At 41.9% G+C, this 23,014-nt stretch overlaps 5 protein-coding genes across 7 annotated transcripts; 1 reads left to right on the top strand and 4 right to left on the bottom strand.

Moving 5' to 3' along the window:
- Positions 1 to 302: 302 nt before the first annotated feature.
- On the bottom strand, positions 303 to 8,344 carry ndc1 (NDC1 transmembrane nucleoporin). The gene is made up of 18 exons (XM_030363275.1): positions 8,179 to 8,344; positions 7,815 to 7,935; positions 7,616 to 7,717; positions 7,286 to 7,460; positions 7,055 to 7,181; positions 6,834 to 6,942; positions 6,576 to 6,627; positions 6,275 to 6,407; positions 5,172 to 5,264; positions 4,975 to 5,056; positions 4,658 to 4,822; positions 4,187 to 4,423; positions 3,285 to 3,397; positions 3,064 to 3,114; positions 2,215 to 2,278; positions 1,997 to 2,097; positions 1,573 to 1,733; positions 303 to 1,174 (listed from the first exon to the last, which is right to left on the bottom strand). Exons 1-18 carry the CDS (start codon positions 8,215 to 8,217, stop codon positions 1,111 to 1,113), a joined length of 1,989 nt encoding a protein of 662 aa, XP_030219135.1. The 5' UTR covers positions 8,218 to 8,344; the 3' UTR covers positions 303 to 1,110.
- A 223-nt stretch (positions 8,345 to 8,567) lies between these two features.
- On the bottom strand, positions 8,568 to 9,636 carry LOC115548545 (uncharacterized). The gene has a single exon (XM_030363272.1). The coding sequence runs from the start codon at positions 9,444 to 9,446 to the stop codon at positions 8,694 to 8,696; it is 753 nt and encodes a 250-aa protein (XP_030219132.1). The 5' UTR covers positions 9,447 to 9,636; the 3' UTR covers positions 8,568 to 8,693.
- A 778-nt stretch (positions 9,637 to 10,414) lies between these two features.
- On the bottom strand, positions 10,415 to 14,228 carry yipf1 (Yip1 domain family, member 1). 2 transcript variants are annotated; one of them, XM_030363311.1, is made up of 10 exons: positions 14,033 to 14,228; positions 13,709 to 13,809; positions 13,428 to 13,573; positions 13,234 to 13,314; positions 13,046 to 13,133; positions 12,720 to 12,836; positions 12,317 to 12,483; positions 11,982 to 12,164; positions 11,158 to 11,264; positions 10,415 to 10,985 (listed from the first exon to the last, which is right to left on the bottom strand). In XM_030363311.1, the coding sequence occupies exons 2-9, from the start codon at positions 13,740 to 13,742 to the stop codon at positions 11,178 to 11,180; spliced, it is 903 nt and encodes a 300-aa protein (XP_030219171.1). In that variant the 5' UTR covers positions 13,743 to 13,809; positions 14,033 to 14,228; the 3' UTR covers positions 10,415 to 10,985; positions 11,158 to 11,177. The 2 variants fall into 2 exon arrangements, with proteins under 2 accessions (XP_030219171.1, XP_030219172.1); XM_030363312.1 differs by having other exon boundaries at positions 14,051 to 14,223.
- Positions 14,229 to 14,451: 223 nt separating this feature from the next.
- On the top strand, positions 14,452 to 16,886 carry lrrc42 (leucine rich repeat containing 42). Of its 2 annotated transcripts, none has more exons than XM_030363310.1 (7): positions 14,452 to 15,125; positions 15,213 to 15,344; positions 15,431 to 15,552; positions 15,635 to 15,662; positions 15,822 to 15,935; positions 16,147 to 16,231; positions 16,327 to 16,379. In XM_030363310.1, the coding sequence occupies exons 1-5, from the start codon at positions 14,716 to 14,718 to the stop codon at positions 15,856 to 15,858; spliced, it is 729 nt and encodes a 242-aa protein (XP_030219170.1). In that variant the 5' UTR covers positions 14,452 to 14,715; the 3' UTR covers positions 15,859 to 15,935; positions 16,147 to 16,231; positions 16,327 to 16,379. The 2 variants fall into 2 exon arrangements, with proteins under 2 accessions (XP_030219170.1, XP_030219169.1); XM_030363309.1 differs by having other exon boundaries at positions 14,455 to 15,125; positions 15,635 to 15,720; positions 16,327 to 16,886.
- Positions 16,887 to 17,489: 603 nt separating this feature from the next.
- tmem59 (transmembrane protein 59) lies at positions 17,490 to 23,007 on the bottom strand. The gene is made up of 8 exons (XM_030363313.1): positions 22,779 to 23,007; positions 22,422 to 22,527; positions 22,170 to 22,264; positions 21,923 to 22,075; positions 19,533 to 19,605; positions 19,260 to 19,392; positions 18,662 to 18,779; positions 17,490 to 18,280 (listed from the first exon to the last, which is right to left on the bottom strand). Exons 1-8 carry the CDS (start codon positions 22,806 to 22,808, stop codon positions 18,128 to 18,130), a joined length of 861 nt encoding a protein of 286 aa, XP_030219173.1. The 5' UTR covers positions 22,809 to 23,007; the 3' UTR covers positions 17,490 to 18,127.
- Between the last annotated feature and the right edge of the window lie 7 nt (positions 23,008 to 23,014).

Raw genomic sequence — 23,014 nt, 5'->3', positions numbered from 1 at the left:
TTTTCATTGCAACTGTTTGAGGATTTACTTTCGAAAGACGGTAATGAAATCAAAATAACTAATGAATTGATGGTGCTTTTTACACGTGTCAAACATTACATTGAGATTTGCTGACCAGGACGATCTATGGAGGCTATTGTAAATCGTGTGTCATACTAATAGTATATGTTAAAAGTGGGTCTGGATCTAAATGTTTTCATTGGACTTCTCATTTTCCATGGCTCTGCAATGGCTATTTAATGCCTGTATAAAACATTGGTCGATCAGTCTAACAATAGAGGCAGGAATAGATAACAAACTGGGTCATTGAGCCAAAAGTGTTTAATCAAACACGTCATCTTGAACTGCTGTAGTCTTTGTACAAATATACAGTATAATATGATCCTTGAAGTTAACAGATTGCCATGCAGAGATAAGGAAACATCTGGAGAATTTTATTTACCTAGTGTTTACCTTTGTGGGCATAAAACATCAACGCCAAGTAACAGTATTATCAAACTGTAGGGGCTAACTTTTGATTTGGAGAGCGAAAAGATGAGTCCTGTAACGGAGACCCTGAAGATTACACAGAACGAGTGGCGTCTTTCGACATTGCTTGAACAACTAAAACAAGAAGATTCTACTTTATTTGTCGACAACAAACCCGCCTTTGTTCCAAACGAATTAAAAGGATGAATGTGTGGAGAAGGAAATGAAAGCACAAATTGTACATGATTCAACTGAGGACAAATCCTCCAGAGTCAAAGGCAAAGCGAACACCGTCTCATTGTTGATAGTGTGGCAACTCCAATCCAAGCCAGAAAAACAAAAAAACACCAAGGGTGGTTCACAGGTGTTGTATAAATAAAGCCCTTTCAGGATGATCTTCGAAGTGTGTCATTGCAGTACCGTTGCTGTCCACTAGGAGGTTCCATTCTCCCCATTGCATGTTGAGACACGAGGTGACCCACAGCGGATAGGATTGAAATGACGAGGCGCAGTCAGAAATATCAAAAAGAGGTACTGTTGTAGGGTCACAAAGCTCAAGGCACACGGGTGTCTGCACACACACAGAGCCAAGTCAGTCTCATTTGTAGTCTTAATCCAAAAGCCACCGTGCGTGTCCGGGTCTCACTCCTTGTACTCCAGGAACTGCTGCAATCTTTTCCGGTGTTCGGCGGACATCTTGATGGCACTGGATGAACAGGAAATAGAAAATGTGAAAAAGAATTCCTTGCATTTCTTTAAATAACAAGGGGTTGCATTAGGGCTGCTCGATTATGGAAAAAATCATGGTCAATTATTTTGGTAAATATTGAAATCACGATTATTCAAACGATTATTTTTGAGTTAAAACATGGTGTATTTATTCAGCATGTCTCTCTCAAAGAACAAATTGTAACTGAGAACTTTGAGATTTTGCCCTACCAAAATACACAAAATGCCCAAAAAGAAAATGTTCAAATCTAAAATAAAGTACAGATATGTATCCAGCTGTTACTAAAATATTTAGTAAACATAAAAAAAAAATCGAAATCACCATCAAAATTGGATTAATCGCCCAGCCCTAGGTTGCTTAACCAGCAGCCTTACTTCAAGTGATGCCCGAAGGTGGTGGTTATCCTGTAGATGGCGGTCTTGAGGGTGGCCCTGAGAGCGAAGCGCAGCGTCTTGGAGGTGCAGTCGCCCATGCTACAGGCCGAACGGAGGGGCTTGCTGGAGGCGTGGGGCAGCTTGAAGTGGCGGTCCACCGCCTGGAGGCGTTGAAAGGGAGAGACGGTACACATTAAATACACAACGCAAAATAAATATTGAAAGTATTGATATGAAAAAGTCTTGTTTGACTGAGGCGGCAAGTAATATTCCAGGTCTTTATATACATTAATTGTTATCTTCTCATACAATTCAGGGGCCTCATAATCCAATGTTGTCTTTGAATCGTACGATTAGGGTTAACCCATACTTTAGACTCTTTAGAGAGTCGTGTTTGCATTGTGAATAAGCCATAGCAGTTTACCTCTTGTAGGACTAGCATGCTACCGAGAATGCTGGGTAACGTAGTCTGGACCACGCCAAACTTGTCTTCAGTGAAGGAGGCTGCCACAAGGTGAGACAGCCCTAGTGGAGAGGCCAAAGGAGATGTATATACGTTTTAATACAAACAGCAATACGAATGTACAGCAACATTTGAAAATAAACCAAGTCTGTCATCATAATAAGCCAGAACCATCTCACCTTCCAGGGCCCAGATGTGTGACTGGCTGTCTGCAAAGAGGGCCTGACTAGAGGCTTCTGGGAGCTGTAGGCAAACGGTACTTCATTGAATTGGACATTAAAACCGTTGGTTGCATGAGGCTACACACATCATCCTTTTAGAACTTTGTTGCTAAATAGCCGTACTATAATCTAGTTTCCAAGTTTATTTACCAGGACTCCAAACACAAGCAGTAAGGAGACCAACGATGCCAAATCTTGCAGCAGCATTTGAACAAACCAGTGGAAGAATCAACAGGCTGCAGATATCACACAGTGCTTGTTAAGTTACTTTATTCATCAGCACACTATGTAGTTAGAAGGACAGAAAATGGTTGAAATAGAACCAAATCTACACTACAGAAAGAATGACGACCATGCCACCAAAGCAATTATAGACCCCATGATCTAGTTAACGGATAGGAAGGAAAATATTTAAAAACACAGAAATGTATATATTGTCTTGGATCGATAAGGTTTCAGCCTGAAAACCAACCTATTCAAAAGCTTTCCCTGCCAATCCCATGGAAATATGGAGCTCCTCATATTACTGGAAGGACACGTTGTGCTACATGACTCCTTGATTGGGGCCCTTTAAGTAATCAGTAGGACTAATGGTAACATGTAGAAGGATGGAAAACCAGCTGGTGCCATCAAAGCCCGAATAATTGATAGGAAGGCGGTTGGGTGATCTAGCAAAATCCAATACAAATCTGAGCAGGAGTCATAGGTGAGCCATAAATAAATCAGGCTGTCAGTAAGTGGGAGAGATTAGCGGGCATGGAACACACAATCGCTCCCTGGCTCCGCCAGCGTGCCCCACAACCTTACCTTGTTGAACAAATACATGACCAGCACACGCCGCCCCAGGAAGTGTTTCACCTGAACGGGAGAGTTTGGGACGGAGAAGAAAGAAAGAAATGAGCTTGAAATTTCCCTTTCTTTTGAAATTAGAAAAGGGTGCAACTCTTTTCTTTAAAAAAAGAGAAAGACATTTGAATTTCTATTTGTTTATCTATACGAATCATAGGGGAACCTATGAGGGTGAGCACCTGTTCCTTTCGGTTGTGGAGGAACTGTGTCACGGGGCTGGGTTTGGACTCAGCCGGGTGCGGGCAGGGCGCTGAGGTAGGGGATGGAGACAGACTGCCACTGGTCCTAGTATCTGCAGGAGGAGAAAAGACATAAAAGGTGATGTCGTCTAGCATATGGCCGCAATGTTGGTGGTCCACAGCCGATTCTCCCCCCCCCCCGACCCCCCCCCGCAAAAAAAACCAAAATAAACAGCAGATGGCATTTCAAATTTAACAAGAATACAGTTGCTTTTTTTGGCACGTCAACTTAATGGATGCCAAATTGTAATGGATTGAAGTCAAATTGCCTTCACCGCCTGTGTGGAGTGTGGTTCACAAGGAAAAAACAGAAAGCCAAAACAGCTTGGCTATCAAAACAAATTGATAATAAAACTAACAACAAATATAAAAGGAGACTCCATTGAAACCAAACTCTCTGGCCTTCTCTCCTCATAGGTGCTTGTTTCGAGGCATTCCCTTCCACAATGCATCTTTAATACCTTCCCTTGATTCTGGACCCGTCTTCACATATCCAGCTTCACTTTGGCCAATTCAATGCATTGCGTTTCCTAACGGTGTCACCGTCCCTCCTTCCCTCTCTTTAAAGCTCATCTCAACACCTTTCTGTTCCAAGGACACTTCGGCTCTTCCGCCACCACTGCATAGACCCCCCCTATTTATATTACATCTTTATTTGTGTTGTTGTGCTGTCCTGTTCTGTGTGTGCTCTTTAAAAAAAGAAAAAAAGCAACCTTGGGTATGAGAAAGGCGCTATATAATAATAAACGTATTATTAGTATTGTAGTCTGTGCTAGTCACTAAAGCAACCACCAGCACCACCACCCCCCCCCCCCCCCCCCCCCCCCACCACCAGGGCTTACCTGTGGAGGCCGACCAGAGTTGGGGGCCCCGCCTCAACAGATGGGGGCTCTGCACCGTCTCGCTCCAGGGGGAGCTGGGCACCAGGTGGGGGGCCAGGCGGCGGAGGGCCCGGGAGGAGAAGGGGCTGTCCAGGTCTGAGGTGAAGGGGCCGGTGTTGGGGCTCATGGGGGCGGCGGCCCCGGCGGAGCGCAGGAAGGCCGACCTGGGGGTGCTGATGTCCTGGGTGGCCGAGAGGCCTGGTGGAAGACACACATTGGGAGTTGATGGAATAATTCACACTTCAGGAAATGACGACCCGCGGTTTTCTTCCACTGATTTTGTGTTTATGGCGTCCCCATTGGACAGTACAATCTCCGATTGGCATGAGCAGTGTATGACGATTTAGAGATGCATCGTTCATAACGCCGCCGGGGTCTGTAGAAACACTGCACATAGTCGCAAAGCGCAAAACGATATAGAGCGTGGTGTACCCGAGCTATCACTGGACACCGACTTCTTGTCGCTGCCGGCTGAATGCAGCTTGGCCCGCCCGTTGATGGCCACGGTCTCGTGGTGGGCCACCAGCCTCTGGGTGAGGTCGGCCAGGAGCGACAGACACTCGCTGCTGAGGGCGTTCCAGTTGTGCGGGTGACCACCTGATGACAGAAAGACAGATGGACAGAAAGGTCACTTGACGGAAAGGAGCCATCATCACCGGCATTTGTGTTGAAGCCGTGTTGAGAAGGATTTTACTGTCTGAGTTTTGGGGGATTGGGGGGGGGGGGGGGGGGGGGGGTGGATGACAGACCTGGCTGGCTGAGGCTGAAGACCTGGGCCCGCCGTGAGGGGGCATGCTGAGAGAGCAGAGCCAAGTCCTGCAGAGCTAGAAACTAATTTGCGAAGGAGGAAAACAAATGAAATCCCATGGTTAAGGTGGTCTATCCAAATGATCAGAGTAAAATAGATGTTGAAAGGCATGTCGTCATTACTCAATGCATCGTTTACCTTCAGTACCATGGGCTGCTGGCCAGGGAGCACTTTGGGAAGACACCGATCGGCTTGCTCAGTGAACGCCGATTGCACGGGAAAGTTGTACACCTAGAGGTTGTGTTTTTAAACAGAGGGCAGATGTCAGATCCTGAGTCCTAAAATCATAGTCTAGCAACCAGACGAATCTGTTAGCTCATGTTATATTTGCTCTTGTATAGGAGTCTTGCCCCCCTCCGTTTCAGATACAATTCCAGCAGACATTGAACGGTTCAGGCCAATCACAACCGTTTATCCAATATGGGGCGGGTTTAATACCATGACTGTACAGAGGGGCGCCCTATGGCAGCACAGTTCAGGCATTTACGTTAAACCACCAGGATGGCTGATGCCGATGTGTCGCATGTTTCATTGCTCTGATTGGATGACGGACTATCCAATTATGTCAAGGATTTTGGCCTGCGTCCATTGATGATAACCCATGGAAATCCAAAAATGAACAGAGGTTCCAGACCCCTACGCATTTGCGAATTGGTCTGTCGATGTCAGGCTAGGCTACCATAAATATACACACACACACACACATCCTAATTCTAAGAGAAACACTGCCCTCTAGTGGCTCAAACAAGTGAAATAATGACAAAGGTACATGTAAACAAAATTAAAAAGTCATTTTCGTAGGCTGAATGTTTGGATGCTAGTTACAATGACAATCGCACAAAGAGACTCAATGTTTTGGAAGTACTTCTAACAAGAGTGGCTTTGGTTTCTACCCAACAACAGGATATCCATGCCATAATTAAGAATAGGTCATGCATAGCATCCTGCGTGTCTGATTGTGGTAACCCCTTCCACTTAAGTGCGGCTCCAGTTTCTCCCCAACAACAAATATACCGGACGATATCCATGGCACACTTTTAACATATACATGCAATGAAGTGTCTGCATTCATTGCGTGTTAGCATTTGAGTAAACAACTTCCATCGAAGGATGTTTGTGGAAAAATTTAACAATTGTTTAAATATGTAACCCTGACTTGTTTAACCAGATTCAAGTCCAAGCGCCATTTGCTGGTGGCAGGCTTTTTGACCCTTAGGACCAAATTGGTCCGATGAACATACCTCAGTGACAAACACCCTGAAGAGCAGTACGGTGAGGTACCAGGTGAGGAGGAGGAAGGTGCCACTGATCCACAGGTGGTACAGCATGGCGAGGTCCAGCAGCCCTGCTATACTGTCCAGAGGGTTCAGAGAGCTGGGGAGAGAGGGATGGACCATTGAAGAGCACATATATATATAATGTCCAATTAGGTACGGGTCCCTGTCAGGGGCACGGAAGGAGAAGATGTGAAGGACTTCTCTGATACTGTGTACAATGCATGCGTGTGTTATTAAGAGGTATGGCACGACCAGCAGTACGAACCTGTTCGACTGAAGACTCAGTGTGTCACAGAGCCACGATCTAGGGATATAACCTGTAGATAGAATGAAAATAGGTTGATGTTGGGATCAAAAAGTACGTCTTAAAAATAACAACAATGTTACCCTCAATTGGTCCAAGGTGCACCAATGCAGATAAACTTCATGGCATCTTCAAAATATCAACCCATAACAGTGAAAGGGCTGTTAGGGTGAGTTGTCCAATTAAAGTTAAGTTCGCATCAGATAGGGTGGGACTTACCCAAAAAGAAGTAAACCGCAAGGAAGTTCCTGGTGAAATAGAGAGATTGAATGGCACTGCATTTCACCACCAATGGGAGATTTCCCTTGAAACGAAGATATTTGTATTGCTAGAGTGGGAAACGAAGCAAAGGACAAAGATTAACGACAAACCGAATCCTGAGCCCTTGTGATTACCCAGCCAGTATGTAATTCACACCACTATAAACTATTAACACATACCTGAACTGCATGAAAGGGCACATAGTTCATGTTGTGCATGACACCAAACAGACTGTGACTATAGCCAACAAAGGCCCCGAACAGGATCAAGACAAGGTGGTATTCATTCAGGCACAGCTGAGGATCACTGCATAGAAAAATGACAACAAAATAAATACTAGGAAACCGACCAAAAGTTTGTTTACCATTAAAGCATAGCACCTTGCATAAAAACAACAGTGGTCTTCTTACCCATCAACCAGAGTGCACACGGAAGCAAGATTCTGGTATCTGGGACCGATGGTGAAGGCACAACACCAGGCCACTATCACCCCCATGATGCAGTGGACCACGGCGTGAAGACACTGCCGAGGGTGGAGAAGCTGAGCCAGGAGAGCTATTTTTGAGCAAGCAATGGACGGGGTAACTTTAGAAGAAAAAGGCAGAAACAGAAAGTTTAGCATGCAACCAATGTTACACTTAACAGAATGTATACTTTTGCAAGATGTTAACGCCAGTGAAAAACAAAAGCACCACGTCTACACGTTTCTACCATACCATACAACCATGACATTCACTTACCCGTGTAGTACTCAAGGTTGAAGAAGCCGACCACGACCACCACTCCGCATAACAAAACGAAGGAGAACATGGTACTGGCACTCGTCAAAATAGACAGGCATTCTGTGGACAACACAAAACACAAAGCCTTAGAAAAATACACTCAACGTTAGCTATTGGTAGCGGGTCGTCTGGAGCACGGGATGGAGTGAGCGCTGACCTGTGATCCACTCGATGGGGTGGAAGAGGCTGACTCTGCTGAGAACTACGAACAGGGCTGTGACCGGAGGCAGCAACAGGACAGCCCAAGCGATGCTGGCAGCAGCTCTCCAGCAAACCACCTACACACACAGCCTTATCATTCGTTGTAATGACACAACAAACTTTACGAGGGGGTGGCTGATCGGACGTTTATTTCTAGCATAGATCATACTTTTAAAAAATGGATCAAGAAAAAGTTAGAACGATTATTCACATTGTGCTGGGCTGGGCTTATGTTTAGCTGCCTGGTTAGCAGAAGTTGACAGATCCGGCTAGCAAGTAATGGGGCTTATAAAGAAATCGGGGTGAGTTACAATACTTGCCTTGCGTACAAACCAACAGTTTTGCTCCGCGGAAAACATGTCGGTGAAAAATTAAATCCAAAATGCAACGGCAGTGTCTTTAATTCACTCCTACTTCCAAGTCCTTTTGCAGTAAGATACGCTCCCCATATCGCGCGCCTCATGCATTCAAAGGACCTTTCTAGGACCCCGCGTAGAAGCTGTCTGTGTCACTGCCTGTTCTCAATGGAGAGTAACATATCACGCAGCATCATTTACTGGACAAAAAAAAGTTATTTCAAACCTAGAATTGCCACATTTGTATACAGTTTATGGTGTAAACAATTACTATATACATGAAATACAATTTCTACAAAATTATTATTATATAATATAACTACAGAATAATTAACACCGGGATACACATCACAGAACAAAACAAACGAGTCCCCTTGAACAAATTAAAAGTCCAATAATTTCAATGTATAATCCTTTTAAACGGTATTGGGTTTATTTGTGTAGAACAGTGTTTTGTCACTGATGCCTCAAAAGTGTCATCAGTGCTGAAGCCCTTTAATTTCATCATGCACAAACGCCTTTTTGTCGTGAGGATTCCCATGCGTCAAAGTAGCTAAGCTGTGTTTATCCAACATTGATCTTTTCGTGCTATCTCTGGCAAATGGCTTGGTCTCAAATGCATTTACTGGAAGCTTTTGTGACAGATTAATGGACATCTCGGTCTGAACGCCTTTATTGATCACTGGCCCTGGTCGCTGGGAAATCGCCGGGAGTGACAGCTGCTCTCGTTGTGGTTTTTTGTCCTCCCACAATTTAAGCAAACGTCGCTGATTATTTGTCATGTCCTTGAGGTTTTGTTGCAACGACTGTACTTGATCTTCCAATAGGGTTTTAGAAGTCACTGTGTTCGCCAACTCGGATGTTAAGTCGTCTATCGTTAAACTGAGTTTCCCGGCCTTTTCAATTAGAGAATTGCATTGGCGTTCCTTTTCATGGAAGTCATTGATGATGTCCTTTGTAGTTTTCCCGCTAAACTTGGGACTGGCCTCGAGTCCGATCTCCGCCCGAAGAGACTTCGTCTGTTTCCTCAGCTCCTTGTTGTCATTCGTCAGGGACTTGATCTTCTGTTTGAGCGCCTCGGTTGAACGCGACCTGGACTCAAACTGCCGCAGTTTCTCCCGGAGAATGCTCTCTCGGTGCAAAGCATCATCCCTCTCTTTTCTGCATTTCTCCAAGAGCTTTAAAGTCTCAAATTTGGACACCTTGTCGCCGTTACCGTTTGACGTGGCCATTATGTACAGGTCTCTAGATCAAAATAACTAGTAACATAATATATAACAAAAATACATAATTAAATGCTGGGAAAAAATAGGAAAAAAAACATATATTAAAAGTCATCCAAAAGTGAATGCATCTCATAATTATTTCTAACTAAGAACTAAATGCTATTCACTGATAAATCCATTCCACAACAGCACTGGTCACCCTCGTACCTGCAGGCTCTGAGGGGAATGGCAGTGCTTTGGCCGCGTTATCTCTTCGACAGCAAGCTCCCGTGAAACTCAAAGCGTGGGTTAGAATGACCATTAATTAGGGCGCCACCATCCCATTGACACCGTTTCCAGTGACACTTATTTTCTTCTGTTTCAATTTTGTTAATTGAACTAAATACGTAGCTATTCTAAGAAATGATAATGAAATATTCCAGGACACCACAATTAAGACAAGGTTTTCTTCATGAATGCCCTAAAAATTGATGAGTTTGTGCAAGTATGCAACGTTTTCCACGGTTAAAGATCCTGCAACACGACAACGAGACCGCGGAGATGCTATCAGGGCATTTGAACGGTCCTGCCAGACTGATTGATGTGTTGGAGACAAAACCCGTATACTAAATGCCCAATTCCAAACTTGGAGGATTGATGAAGTTATAAAATGGTCAATTAGCTGCTGAGCTTTTAGATCTTTATAATCCCATGCTAAAACAATTATGAATTTGAAAATAAAAAAGCCAAACTTTTCAGATTTGGTGGCTTCCTCAATACTGCCAAGAGTGGTAGTTAATATTTAACTACATTGTTCCAACTTAAGCAAGGATCAGTTAAAATGCCAACGCCAAAATCTTTATAGACATTTTTTATTGGTCGCATCTCAGTACTCAACCATGCATGACGTTCAAGTATGGCAGCCATTTAATCAATCCATCGCCTATTATGTTAACTTTTCCCTAATAGATTTTAAATGAAAATTGATAACCAGCTTCTTAATACAATTTGAGTTTATTGAAACTCCCCAAACATTCATAACAAAATCAATGGAACCATAGAGTACATTTTATAAAATGTATTATTACACATTTTGTAAAGAAAATTGCACGTGACAATGCTTATCATTAATGTTTGCCATTGACAGACTTATTGCACGTTATAAATCTGTAAAATGATTGACGCTAATACAGTAGATCACTAACCACAACCAAGAGAATCATAAAGTATACAAAAAAGTATATAATCCTGTAGAGGACCTTGAAGCCAAAGCACTGATGACAACACTACAAACTGAAAAAAAGTTCTGGGTCTTTTTTTGTGTGAAAAATCATACACCTGTGATGTATATTTAAGAAAGTTCGGAAGCCATCTCATAATATAAATAACACACTTGCAACCCGTGATCCTTTTCAGAGGCCCAGTAGGCCTGCAGTGGCACCAGTTGTGCACGACAGGCCTTAACAGCCAAAAGCCAGTGCGTGACCAGTCGCAGGTGAAATCCAGACGCCCCGTGACACCATCACTACGGCAACCCGAGTCTCTCTAATAAGGCAACAGGAGAGCCTGCAATTTGAAAAAAACAAAGAATAATGACAGGAGAAATCATGTACAGGATATGGGGTATTGTATGTTCTACTAGAAAGGCCACCAACAGTTCCAGTGGCCTTGCCAAAAAGAAATAGAACGATGATGAATTTATAGGCTTCAGTTTTGTGATTGATCACACAATGCTTACCCGTTTGTGTTCAGGAAGGTCTATGTATGAGGCTTGGATTGGACGAGCGTAACGACAGAGGAGCTATTGGTTTGCTGATGTGGACTCTCTGAACTGAAGAAGTATGCCTGGTCGACAAATAAAAAAAAAATGAAAAACAATAATCAAAGACAGAACTTTTAAAAACACAACAATATGTTTGCTCTTGCATAAAAAGGGTGTTTATATGATGCATCTTAACTTGCAGTAAAAGAAAAACAACACATCAAATAATAATGAACAACCCACAGACCCTTTCAGTCTCTCCTATTCTTCTAAGACAGCTCTTCAGACACTAGTGAGTGAGTGATGTAGACTAATTACTGGCCGATATCATAGTCATCCGAGCCTTGACTGTATTCACACAAGAAAAAGTGTGTCGACAGCCTGTCGTTATTCATGCTCACTAAAAGTTTCCATTGAACAGGAGGAGGTGGAGCATTTAACCAGCTGGCTTACCAACAAAAGTGTAAATTTTCTGTGGCTTTCGCTCTCGCACACACACGCACGCCAGTGAAACACTAACCCCAATGTCCCGACACATGCGGCGGGGTCAAAGCCGTGCCGGTACATGGAGGTCCCGCAGGTCAGCTCAGTAGAAACCAATCACTAAAGCTATCGCTGAACGCCAGCGACAGGCTCCTTGGCCAAACTGGGTCAAAGGAGATGTGGTTTGCCTCACCAGGATGTCGGATACAGAGTATCTAATATCACCCCCAAGTCTCTTTTTGTTTAATCTGACCCTAATCCTCCTTCCAAGGAAGTGAGTACCATAAGTAAAAAATGGGCTCTAATGCATTAATTACCTTGAAACCGACGGCCAGCAGAACATTGAGAACCACGATGGCTGACATAAACGCTATGGAAACTCTGATGTGATCATCCTTGATAGCGGGCCAGAAGGTCAGCAGCAGAACGGACCCAGAGAGACACAGCGCTAACACCACAGAGAACCACCTCAGTCCTTCTGACGGAATGATCCAGAGCACCTGGTCCAGAAAATCACAGGGATTAAACGTAAATAAATCCTGTTTTGTTGAAAGTAACACTGCAACACAATAATGTCCTGCTTATCTACCTTGGAAGGGAAGAAATCAATAATTCACATTAATGACTAATTATTACCAATATGGCATCTTACCACTGCAGGAATGTAAATGGACAGGGAATATCCATAAGCACAGACTATTTCCATGAAGGAATAGGTAACCAGGTTCATCACTTTGCTGTTTCGCCAGAGCAAGAATCCCCAGAGGGCAAGAGGAACAAGCCAGGCGTAGCTATAGATCGCTGTTGCCGCAATAGTCACTGGGAATCACAACAAAGAGACAAAAATCAGATTGATAGCACCCTTTTGCATGTGGTTATATTACACATGCATTGTACATTATATTTGTCAAGCACCCTACAAAGTGACAAAGCATGCGTCAGGTTATAGAAAACTCTTGGCATCCAAGTACGAAATCACCATAAGCGCATACGCTTTTAGAGAACTGCTTTAGTGTTATAACATTGACCTTGTTGGAAATAAAAACAGGACGTACCTTTCCCAAACTCAGCTGTATATTTGTAGTTGGGACTGCCCAGGTTCACCAAGAACTTGGATAGGTTTCCGCAGATGGCAATTGCAAACACGAGAGTTGCACAAATCCAAAAGGGCCCTGTAGTTAGTTTTGAGATTGTAGTTAGTTTTAAGTGACCTTCACATCTCCTTAACTGCCTCTCCTTTGACTTAATTAGGATTTTTTTGAAACCATCAAGAAACATTAAAAGGGTTTGGTTGCTAACAACCAGGAAAGAGTAAGATTGTCTGATTCCATTACATGTGATAAAAAATATAAATATATCTTCGAAATGTTATTGTTCTTACCATAGAGGTCAGGATTTCTGCGGACGTAAAGTTCAATGAAGTTCTTTCCCCGCCATGGCAGTACTGAACCAATAATTCGACTCCTGACCTGAAAGACAAGACGGTCGGGAATGAGCGTCGAGGTAGTTCTCTAAAAAAATACATTTTACAGGAGAATCTTACATGGAATAAGAAATTACTTTGACTACCTGGTAGGTGTCGACATCAAAGAATTTCTGATAGTAGTCAAACGACCAAAATGGGGCATTTTTCTTTTGTCCGGAAAGAAGCTTCAATGAAGGAATATAAAAGATAAAGTGAGTGCTTCCAAATTTGTGGTGTAATAATACATGCATAACAAGTTATGACCTTTTTACACTGCTCTCAAAAACCGACTCGTCACCTCTGCCTTGTCATCATTGGCGAGCAGGTCTTCCTCAACTTCATCCCTTCCTGGTCTCCTCTGTTTTCGAAACTCATTCACATCATCAATGTTGATCGTGGTGGCATCCCTGGTTTCTTCCAACAGACTCTCAGCCTCTTCAAATTCTAACATCACACAACATAAAAAAACATTATTTGTACAGTAGGCTACATAGACAACATACTAATATCAGAGTATGACACAGGTTTTTAAACCTCTCATATGAGAGAGAGAGAAGGAGAGAGAGCGAGAGAGACTACCTTGAAACTCAAAAGGATCTTTTGTGTTCGCCATTGATAAGGACTGTTTTGAATGTCCTCAGAGGAAAGTGTAAAAGGTACCCAATACTTTGCCAAGTGAGCTGAGGAATGTCAAGAAGAATGTGTTTAATCGTAAATTTTTCTTTAAAAAAAAAAAAAGTGCTCTCTGTTGGACATTATGAATCACGGAAATATATTGTATATAGGTTGATACCAAAGGTCCCGAGAGCTTTGAAATATTGCTTGATAGCTTAGTTTGATCGACAACTAGCAACTACTGCTGCCACATACCATACAGTATTAGATGCTAAACAAGTCACCTACCATAGGAAGTCAACCTACACTTCTCTCGATTGTGAGTCTGGATTATGCAGTCAGCGAGCCCAGACAATAGAATGTACCAACTCCCAGAATAAAACTGAATATGCACAATAATTAACTTTATGGAGTCATTTCACTTCATATAATTCAGCTGGCTCGGGACTGTGTTATGTGGCGTTGTAGCGAAACACGTTGTTCCTGTTCCGACCATTTTCAAAGTAAAACAAATGGATAATGTGGAGAGCGAAACGAAATGCATTGAGGTAGTTTGAAGCCATTAGGAATACATTTACTAATAATTAAGCACTTTTTTGGTCCATATGTTGTTCAGATAAAAGACAAATCGAATTCAGTCCAAATATGTACTATCAAACTTTTATTTTGATATACAAAACAACAAACTATGGGGGGAAAACACGGAAGCTTACCCGGAACTACATGAGTGGAGGCTTGTAGTACAAATTCCAGTTGAGTTGAGTAGACAACAACACATAACTGTGAGCAATAAATAATATGTCTATATATATGTCTCCGTAGCGGTCGATGCCTTTGACCCAGACACGGGCAGCCAAGCCGGACAGCAAGTTTGATTATTAACGACTATTATTATCTTTCTAGTTTGCTCGGCTGTCATGCAAACACTGATGCGTTTCATGTCTGTTCTGTAGAAGAAACAACCATCAAACATGTGCAGTCTTGTTCCGGACAATAGCACTCTTTATATCCGAGAGGGAGGACAGCTTCGTCGGGTGAATGACATCGTGCTTGCTGAGCCGAAGCCTGTGTCATCCTGTAGAAGAACGAAACCGTTACCGATGTTGTTGAAAAAGGAACACTTCATCTTCACCTACAATGCCAAGGGAAATCTACAATATTCTCCGAGATCTCTCTTCGACATCTCTATTCAATTCATAGCCGAAAACATACACCATGTGGACTCACTGTTAGACTTCCCTGAACAAATAGGAGTTAAACTTTTTGCAGCCACGGAAGAGAAATGTGTTTTTTCCAACCAAGAAACGGGCCCCAAAGCCCTACAAGTATTCAATGATGCGTATGGCGACATGGTGCTGACATCTCTTTGTCTTCGGAATAGGTATTACTTTAGATTAAACTATACATGTGATTATTGTTCTCCGGTCCCTGTAGCTTCATCTGACTTGCTTTATACGTGTCCCTACAGATTTCCTCTGTTGTCTGAGAGGATGTGTGAAATCAAAACATTTCATAGTCTGAAGTCTCTTGATTTGTTTGGCTGCCGACTTGGAGATAGTCATGAGATCTTCCTGCATCTGACCAGCAGCTCCTTGACTGGGTAATACAACTCCTTAATCCTGGGATGGACTATAAAACATTAATGCTCAACCATTACATTATATATTTATCATGTTGTTTCCCCAGATCACTGGTTGAACTTTTCATTGGAGGCAACTGTCTGTCAGATATTGGCCTACAAAGATTGACTGCGCCCATTAGGATGTTCAAGAAAGGACTTGACAACCTTCAACTTCTGGATCTCTCTGGTCAGCTACTGTTCATTTTTCTTTAATATTGGCCTTTAACAAATATATGAATACCACATACAATATATTCTATTTCTTACAGACAATCCAATCTCTGAAAGGGTTATCAGGTACCTCACTTGTCTCTCTAATCTCCAAAATCTTGATGTATCTGGGACCAATTTTAAGGTGACGTTGATTCTTTAAGAATGTTTTGCTTTAAAGGTCCAGTGTGTAAAATGTAGCAGCATCGCAAAGATCTAAACATCTATCAACATATGTATTTCCAGCTTGGCCCAGTACTCAAGAAAACAATGTATGACCTGACAGGACTTGTTTGTTCTGAAAAACCACTGGACATATTTGAGCATTCAAGATGTAAAACAGAAGGTTGGGCAGAGCATGTAAGAACCTTTTAAAGTGTTTCTCTATATCTATTTATATACATATACATACACACACTTCATTTTATTTGATCTAGCTATCTGAACACTTATTTTATAAACTTAGTTATGTTGTATGTTTGTATATATCTTGTGAATATTCTGCAGTTTTGTTAGTTTTTTACATTGAATTCAGAAAATGTACAAACAACAAGCATTGCAATTTTCTCAGGTTGTCAATCAATGGGAAAGAATTGCTTCACAAGTGCCGAAACTAAAAAAAATTGAAGATTCACGAAAATCAGCACTCCGCTTCTGTAAGTCCCCATTTCAGTAACACATTTTTATTTTGAGGTAAAATGACAAGCTACACTCATAATTACTTTTTTCTCTCCACACTGTTTCTCTCCAGTTGGCAGACAAAAGTTCATCAGTGATGTGCTGAATTCGATGCCCTTGGTACGGCAAAATGAAGATGAGGATGCAACCGAAAAGCTCCATTTTTACAAGCCCACCCCAAAGCACGGCATTCCCAAGGTGCAAGTTAATGACACAGCTGAGGATTCACCGAAACCCTCCTGTCTTAACGCCAGAAAAAGGCAACGTCAAACAGAGGGCAGCGAGACTCGTCAGAGTCCTCCAGGAAAGCGCTTTTCCTCATCAACGCTTACAGCCGCAGATAAGGATATGTTGGACAGCTACTGAGCTGATTTTTTTATTAAATCGTGAACAAAAGTATATATTGCAGGCAATCCCACTTTTAGGTGGATTGAAATGTGGATGGAATGATTAATGTTTTGCTGTTTTTCCTGTTTTTATTATTCCATTAATGTTTTGATCAGCATTTCAATCTTGTTTGTTTCAACTGAAGGAGCATGGCAGAGGGCATTGCACAGTGAAGATGTCACTGACACATTGAGTCAGTTGTGGTGCAAAGAAAGGATATTTAACACCATTAAAATTATATCTTTATATCTTGTGTTTAATTTACAATGGCTTAGGTACTAGAAATGATCATGATTATAATCTCTCTCTTTCTCACACACACACACATATATATTTTGATATCGGTATGTTGGTTGTAGCTGTAAAATTACAATGCCTGGGTGTTTGATGGCTTATGACATTGTCTTAAGCCTCTGGAACCATTTCTATTCAAATATAATGGGAACTCATTAAGGACATAAGCATAAAAACAATTAGGACATTAAAGCATTTTACATAATTGGTTGAAATACTCAAAAGTGCTCACATGTGCTTGAGGAAATTAAGCCAATTACATACTAGGCCAATCCAGCTTGAGCAAAAATATGTATTTGTCTTATTGATATGGAGGACCAATATCACACTAGCAGTGTTGTGTGCTTTATGAACATGGCAGAAACAGTCTTGAAATCAATTTTGATCATAGATTTAACAGCGTAGACTATACTACCATTATACAATAATGGGCTGTTATCTCTATGTGGTATGCAAACTATGCATAAACATGTTAAATGGTGACTGCTGTAATGTATGGTGTTTTTTACAAGAATATGTGACCAATACGAGGATGTGAAATGAAAACAGACAGACTTTATCCACTCCACCTTCTTTATTTCCGATTCATATTCATTCTAAAAGACAACAGTAAATTTGAAAAGACCCTCGCTGTCTTTTGCGATATAATAGGATTATGTGTTATGAGTTTAACAGGATGTTATGTTTTGAAAGCACTGCAAGCACAAAAAACAAAGGGGAGTCAGCAATCTTATGTTATTCACTATAGAAAACCCTGATTTTTACCAAAAAAGTTAATAAACACTGCGGAACCTATAGCATTTCAAGTCACAAACACCTCATTAATACAGCTGTAATCAACAAAATCAAAACGACAAAAGGATAATGCAAATTTCAATGATTTCCCCCAAAACCATTTTTTTTATGTTGCCTGTACCATCTTCTACCCTCATCTCTAATGCCTAAACGATACAGGGCCAAAAAAAAGAACACAGCGTCTTCATAACTTAAAGACAGACACACTGTTAGAAATACTCCTTTAGAAAAAAAGTGCAGAACAAGGTCATTCCTGTTTAGACAGTGAGAAGCCAATGGTCTTTTGCACTAGAGGAAGTAGAAATCGACTTAAGGAAATCGCATTAAGATCAGGAAATCGCATTAAGATCAATATCACTACACTAGAGCTGCTTTGGTGTCTCCCTCCTCCCTCCTCTCTAGACGTTGGACTGCCCCAGGTTGACCTTGGTAGGGAGGGGCCCGGCCTCCTCTTCCTCGCCCAACGAGGTGACGATCAGCAGGGAAGACGCCGGGTATGGAGTCAGCTTCTGCTCCTTCATGAAGTCCATGTCACCGGAAATGCTAAGCTTCTGAAAAAAACAAAACCAAAAGAGAAGTGGATTTCAGCCGTGTGTCTTTTGCCGGGGGGGGTTGAAATGAATCCCATTAGTAAAATGATACTTTCTTTTTCCCGTAAAATGCATTGCGGTCATTTATAATTTGATGGACTGCACTATAGAATAAAAGCATTAGCCTATGCATTAGCAGACATGTTTTCTTGAGTTGGAAATGCATTGGTAATGTATGTATAGGCTGTAACACAATTAAAACAATAAAATATCTGCATTAATATCTATTCCGATAAATTTGAGTGGAAAATCGGTGAAAACATTATACTGGGGAGGACGGTGAAAATAACTAACCAAGAAGTTGTGACAAAATAGAGAACGGTCAAAAGTAGCACCACTGACCTCGGCAGGTACATATTGGTCTACAGCAGTCGCCACTGTGGCACAGCAGATCCAGATCAGGACCAGAACTGACAGGACCAGTGTGGTGGTTAGGATCCAACCTGGCAGCCAAGGATTACTGAAGACACAAAACAAAGAGGTTATAGCACATACATGCCGAGTTTATTTAGTGTGATAGGTAGTTGAGCAGAGCTGGCTTGGTCCTGGGATGTTGGTAAGAGATGTAGTTGCTGCTTTGGATATTGTTCTGAGTAAGATGGGAGCCCGAAAATAACAACGATGTCTAAATCTGATCTCAAAGTCTGTATCAAATCAGTCAGACATCTGACAGAAAAAAACGGATTGGAAATCATCAAGTCATGAACCAGTACTTGCGATGAATTGCACTGCTCCTGGTAATTGTATTAATCAGTCTCTACAATGTTCTCAATGAGGGTAAATGCCCGCCCTTGAGGAAAGACAATTAACTCAAATGAATTGCATCTAAAAGCAATCAACAATAAATCAATTATGACAATGACGTCAATGAATTATCGGTCGATCTTTTCATGGAATAATTGACCATCCTTTTCGGCAGTCCATCAGCAAGGAGCATTACCGTGAGAGGCAAGTGAAGAAGTTGTACTCGTCCCCGCGGGCACCGGGAGAGCTGTCCGCAAACATGTCCCTATCCCTCTCCTGGATGAAGGAGTGCTGGTAGTCTTTGTAAACGGGAAGGCTCAAACTGGAGACTGAAGACAACAAATGACATGTCATACACTTAAAAAGAAAATAAACAAACAAACTTGTTCCTTGTCACAAGTTCAGTATGATTGAGTGCAATTGACGAAATACTTGGCATTCACAGCGTGCTAGAAGGGAGAGGACTTACAAGATTTATCCGGCTCCTCTTTGACATCCTTCTCCAGCTCATAGTGAGGAATAATCTCGACCTGTGGCTCTGTCTGTTGAGAGTAATGACATGGCTGGCTGTAACAAAGGATGGGCTAGCCTTTTCAGACCCTTTTTAAACAGATCGCTGATTATTGCACACACAGACAAACACACTTTATGTCACATTGCGCCTGTGTACCCAAGAGCCATATCTAGATTCTACAACCTTTATTTAGATGCAGATTGTAGATCAATATTTACTTGGTCGGCATAATGCGCTCACAATCACCTCAGTGTGTTTACACGTAGGGACTTTGTTTACATTGCTTTGGATAAATCCGAGGAACATGTTTTATAATAGAAACACAAAAGTCTTGTAATCTTACGGGCGGGGATGTTTCGGATACATTCACATAAGACACCCCTCTTGCTTTATATTGGTTGACGAGCACACCTTATGAGCCAAGTACTTACCTACAGGGAGACATTCTGTGTACGCGATGCTGTCTCATGTCAGTCATGTCTCATGTCTAGATCGAATGCAACGTACACCACCCATGAAGGGATTTTGACCACGGTTGGCTACATCTCTAGTGCAACTGTTCCTGCCTGATTAGACAGAGATAACATCTCTCTTTGTATTAAAACCTCCCGAGAGAGATCCAAAACACTCATGTAAACAAGGCCTCTGTGACAGCGGCGGTAAATGATTTATTCCATTTTGAGTGTGTCGGACTAGAAATGTGACATTCAGCCTTGGGGGGTATCTTCATACCGTCATGACATTTTGTCAGGGTTTACGGTACATGACAGTATTTGTGTAAGAACAAACGTATCAATTTATTTATTTTTCTAAAGCTGAGCTTCTGGTTATCGAAGTCATAGCATGTATGACATTGTCTAGCCTACAATTCTGTGTCTCTGATATGCGTTTTGCCAACTTGAGGACTAGCCTTGCTTGGTTTAAAATACTCATGGCCCATAGAATAATGAATAGATAGGGTAAATAATAATAATAATAATAATAATAATAATACATTAAATTTAGAGGCACCTTTCAAGACACCCAAGGTCACCTTGGGGGCATGCGCCCTTCTTCAATAGATTCGGTCCAAATCTCAACCGATTCTTGTTTGTGATAGCTTCCATCATTTTCAAAGTAAGTTTTACCTGTATTATATACAGTTTATGTGGGTTGCACCTACAACAGCTTCACTGGCCACACAGTTTTTTTTACATGCATGGCTGTCTATAGTGTACAGCTAGCGGGATACACTTTTAAACAGCCAATTGAATTCATTGAGGACACTATGAAACTTGAGAAGCATTCGGGTCGATGGTGTTTTGGTTAGGCTATTATTTAGGGATGGGTACTTCGTAATTTGCCTCGTGTGGAAATATTGACCAAACAATGGTTACATAGAGTAGAGCTGCTGCCCGATGGTCTCCTGGGCAGATATACATTGCTCAGCACACGGGACTCCTACCCGTGATTGCGCCTTTAGTTCCCCGTGTAAAATCGCTGTAATTCAGAGCGTCAATATCTGTTGAAAATATAATATCTTTCTAACGTTAAAAATATATACTTTCAACTGCTATTGAGATATGTGATTGTTTTTATACACCATCACAGAAAGCAGTATGCAGCTATAAATGTAACCGTCACAGGGGAACTCCGCCTAATTGGGCGGAGCCAAGCCAGAAATCATTGGCAAACCAACCTATTTCCGTCTCAACAACAATGCAACAGCGAATAATTTATTTTGGACTCTAAAATTAAGCGTCTTAGAGTACCATATTAAGCGCTATATAAATTTCATTTATTATTATTATTATTATTATTATTATTATTAAAATTACATATCCTGCTGCAAAATATCGGCAAAGTACATATCAACATTATAAAAAAAGAATCATAAGATGTCGCAAAAAAGGTTAAAGGGGACATATTATGCCACCAGGTGTGAGTGTGATTAGCCTTACAAGCCTTTTCGAAAATCTGCCCCATATGATATCAATAGTGGGCGTGTCCACCTAGATCTATGCTGGATAGATTAGCAACGTTTACTTCAGTCCACTGGTTAGGCTGGTGGACTGCTCTATCCAGGTCCTGGTGGTAGAGTATGTCCCCTTTAATAGGAAGAGGAGCGATTGTATTTTTGACGGTACTACTGAATCATACCTTCGGTATTTCTAAATACCCTGGTATAGTAGCATATCGTGATACTGCTCAAGTGTGGTGACAACATCTTAAAAGCTGTCGGTGCACCACTATTCTGGCAGTTATATGAGCTATTACCACCCTAAAAGAACACCAGGCTCAAGATGTATCAAAACAGATTAGGGCCCAACATGATTTGGGACCCAGATTGGTACTAAAAGACTGACCTGAAATATGACGACCTTTCCATCGTCTGCCTGGAGGTAGAATGTCCATGAGGAAGTGATGAGGCTGTGAGCTTGATTCATAAAATCGTCCAGGAAGCCTCGAACAAGGGCCAGGGGGTAAAGCATGTGAATCCTGGGCACCATGTCCAACAGCTAAGGGAGAGAAAGGGAAGAAGTGGAAATGAAATTGGCTGGCAAAATAGGAAGTGTTTTAAAACTATTACAACAAGGTTGCAATCATTCATACCTGCTCTTGTCTTTGTGCAGCTATGGGGAGCTGGTTCTGGCAGCCCAGGTTGCATGCATACTGCTCATCGGACTGGACATAAGCTTCATGACAGGCTGCAAAAATGTGGTGGTAACAGATGGTAATAAGAGATTATGATGGGGAACGACACCCAGAGGCGTTTGTTGTTCAGACAGGCTACCGTCATGTGTGTGCATAGTTGGAATCCACTGCAATATCGATACCATCGATCATTCAATTGAGTTTTCTTACTTGATTCACACTCAGCTTTGGTCTGATTGAGATCCTCACTCTCACCAACAAACTGACAGATAGAGAATAGGCGGCAGCCTCGTTGACATGCATACAGTTCTTCCTCCTGTGGAACCAGAATGACCGGATCATCAGCGAGCACAATCCTAGCAGCGCTGCAGCATAATAACAAGGAAGTGGAAAATCCAACTACGAGACTGACAATCCAACCAAAACGTTTCCTTTCTCCATTTAATATCTCATCAATCAAACAAGACTATAAAAATAATTATTATAATAATATATAGGCCTAGAGTTGTTTTGTCAATATTAGCTTAGGCTAGCAGTTAACGCTAGATTAGCAAGAAGAGCACTTACCCGTGGATATGTATGTAAACTGTATGTCATTTGACACGTCTTGTGGCAAGAGACCGTGTTTCCCAGCACGGCATCAAATACATCTGATGATGCAGATGTGCACGTTGTCAGCACCAAAATAATCCCAAAACAATATCCAAAGTTAATAGAGTGCCCATTTTGTCAGCGCGGATAATAACAATGACACCCAGCAGCCTGTTCTTCCTCGTCTTGTCTGATCTCGCGAGTAGCGAGAA

The sequence above is a fragment of the Gadus morhua genome, chromosome 8 (assembly GCF_902167405.1).
Source record: "Gadus morhua chromosome 8, gadMor3.0, whole genome shotgun sequence".
In the NCBI taxonomy this organism is placed as follows: Eukaryota; Metazoa; Chordata; class Actinopteri; order Gadiformes; family Gadidae; genus Gadus; species Gadus morhua.
Note: the sequence above shows the minus strand (reverse complement) of the source record. Positions and strands in the feature narration are given on the sequence as shown.

Bases quoted from the DNA above. Each gene is read 5' to 3' on its own strand.
- yipf1 (XM_030363311.1), bottom strand. From the start codon at position 13,742: ATGGCGAACACAAAAGATCCTTTTGAGTTTCAAG. The intron at 13,574-13,708 runs GTAGTCTCTCTC...GTGTGATGTTAG, and splicing joins AGATCCTTTTGAGTTTCAAG to AATTTGAAGAGGCTGAGAGT. The intron at 12,484-12,719 runs GTACGTCCTGTT...TGTGATTCCCAG, and splicing joins TACAGCTGAGTTTGGGAAAG to TGACTATTGCGGCAACAGCG.
- ndc1 (XM_030363275.1), bottom strand. From the start codon at position 8,217: ATGTTTTCCGCGGAGCAAAACTGTTGGTTTGTACGCAAG. The intron at 7,461-7,615 runs GTAAGTGAATGT...TTTCTTCTAAAG, and splicing joins CAACCTTGAGTACTACACGG to TTACCCCGTCCATTGCTTGC. The intron at 4,823-4,974 runs GTCTGTCATCCA...TTCTGTCATCAG, and splicing joins CTTCAGCCTCAGCCAGCCAG to GTGGTCACCCGCACAACTGG.
- LOC115548545 (XM_030363272.1), bottom strand. From the start codon at position 9,446: ATGGCCACGTCAAACGGTAACGGCGACAAGGTGTCCAAATTTGAGACT.
- tmem59 (XM_030363313.1), bottom strand. From the start codon at position 22,808: ATGACATACAGTTTACATACATATCCACGG. The intron at 22,265-22,421 runs GTAAGAAAACTC...ACATTTTTGCAG, and splicing joins CAAAGCTGAGTGTGAATCAA to CCTGTCATGAAGCTTATGTC. The intron at 19,606-21,922 runs GTCAGTCTTTTA...TACTCTCAACAG, and splicing joins GAAAGGTCGTCATATTTCAG to ACAGAGCCACAGGTCGAGAT.
- lrrc42 (XM_030363309.1), top strand. From the start codon at position 14,716: ATGTGCAGTCTTGTTCCGGACAATAGCACTCTTTATATCCGAGAGGGA. The intron at 15,936-16,146 runs GTAAGAACCTTT...CAATTTTCTCAG, and splicing joins CAGAAGGTTGGGCAGAGCAT to GTTGTCAATCAATGGGAAAG. The intron at 16,232-16,326 runs GTAAGTCCCCAT...GTTTCTCTCCAG, and splicing joins AAAATCAGCACTCCGCTTCT to TTGGCAGACAAAAGTTCATC.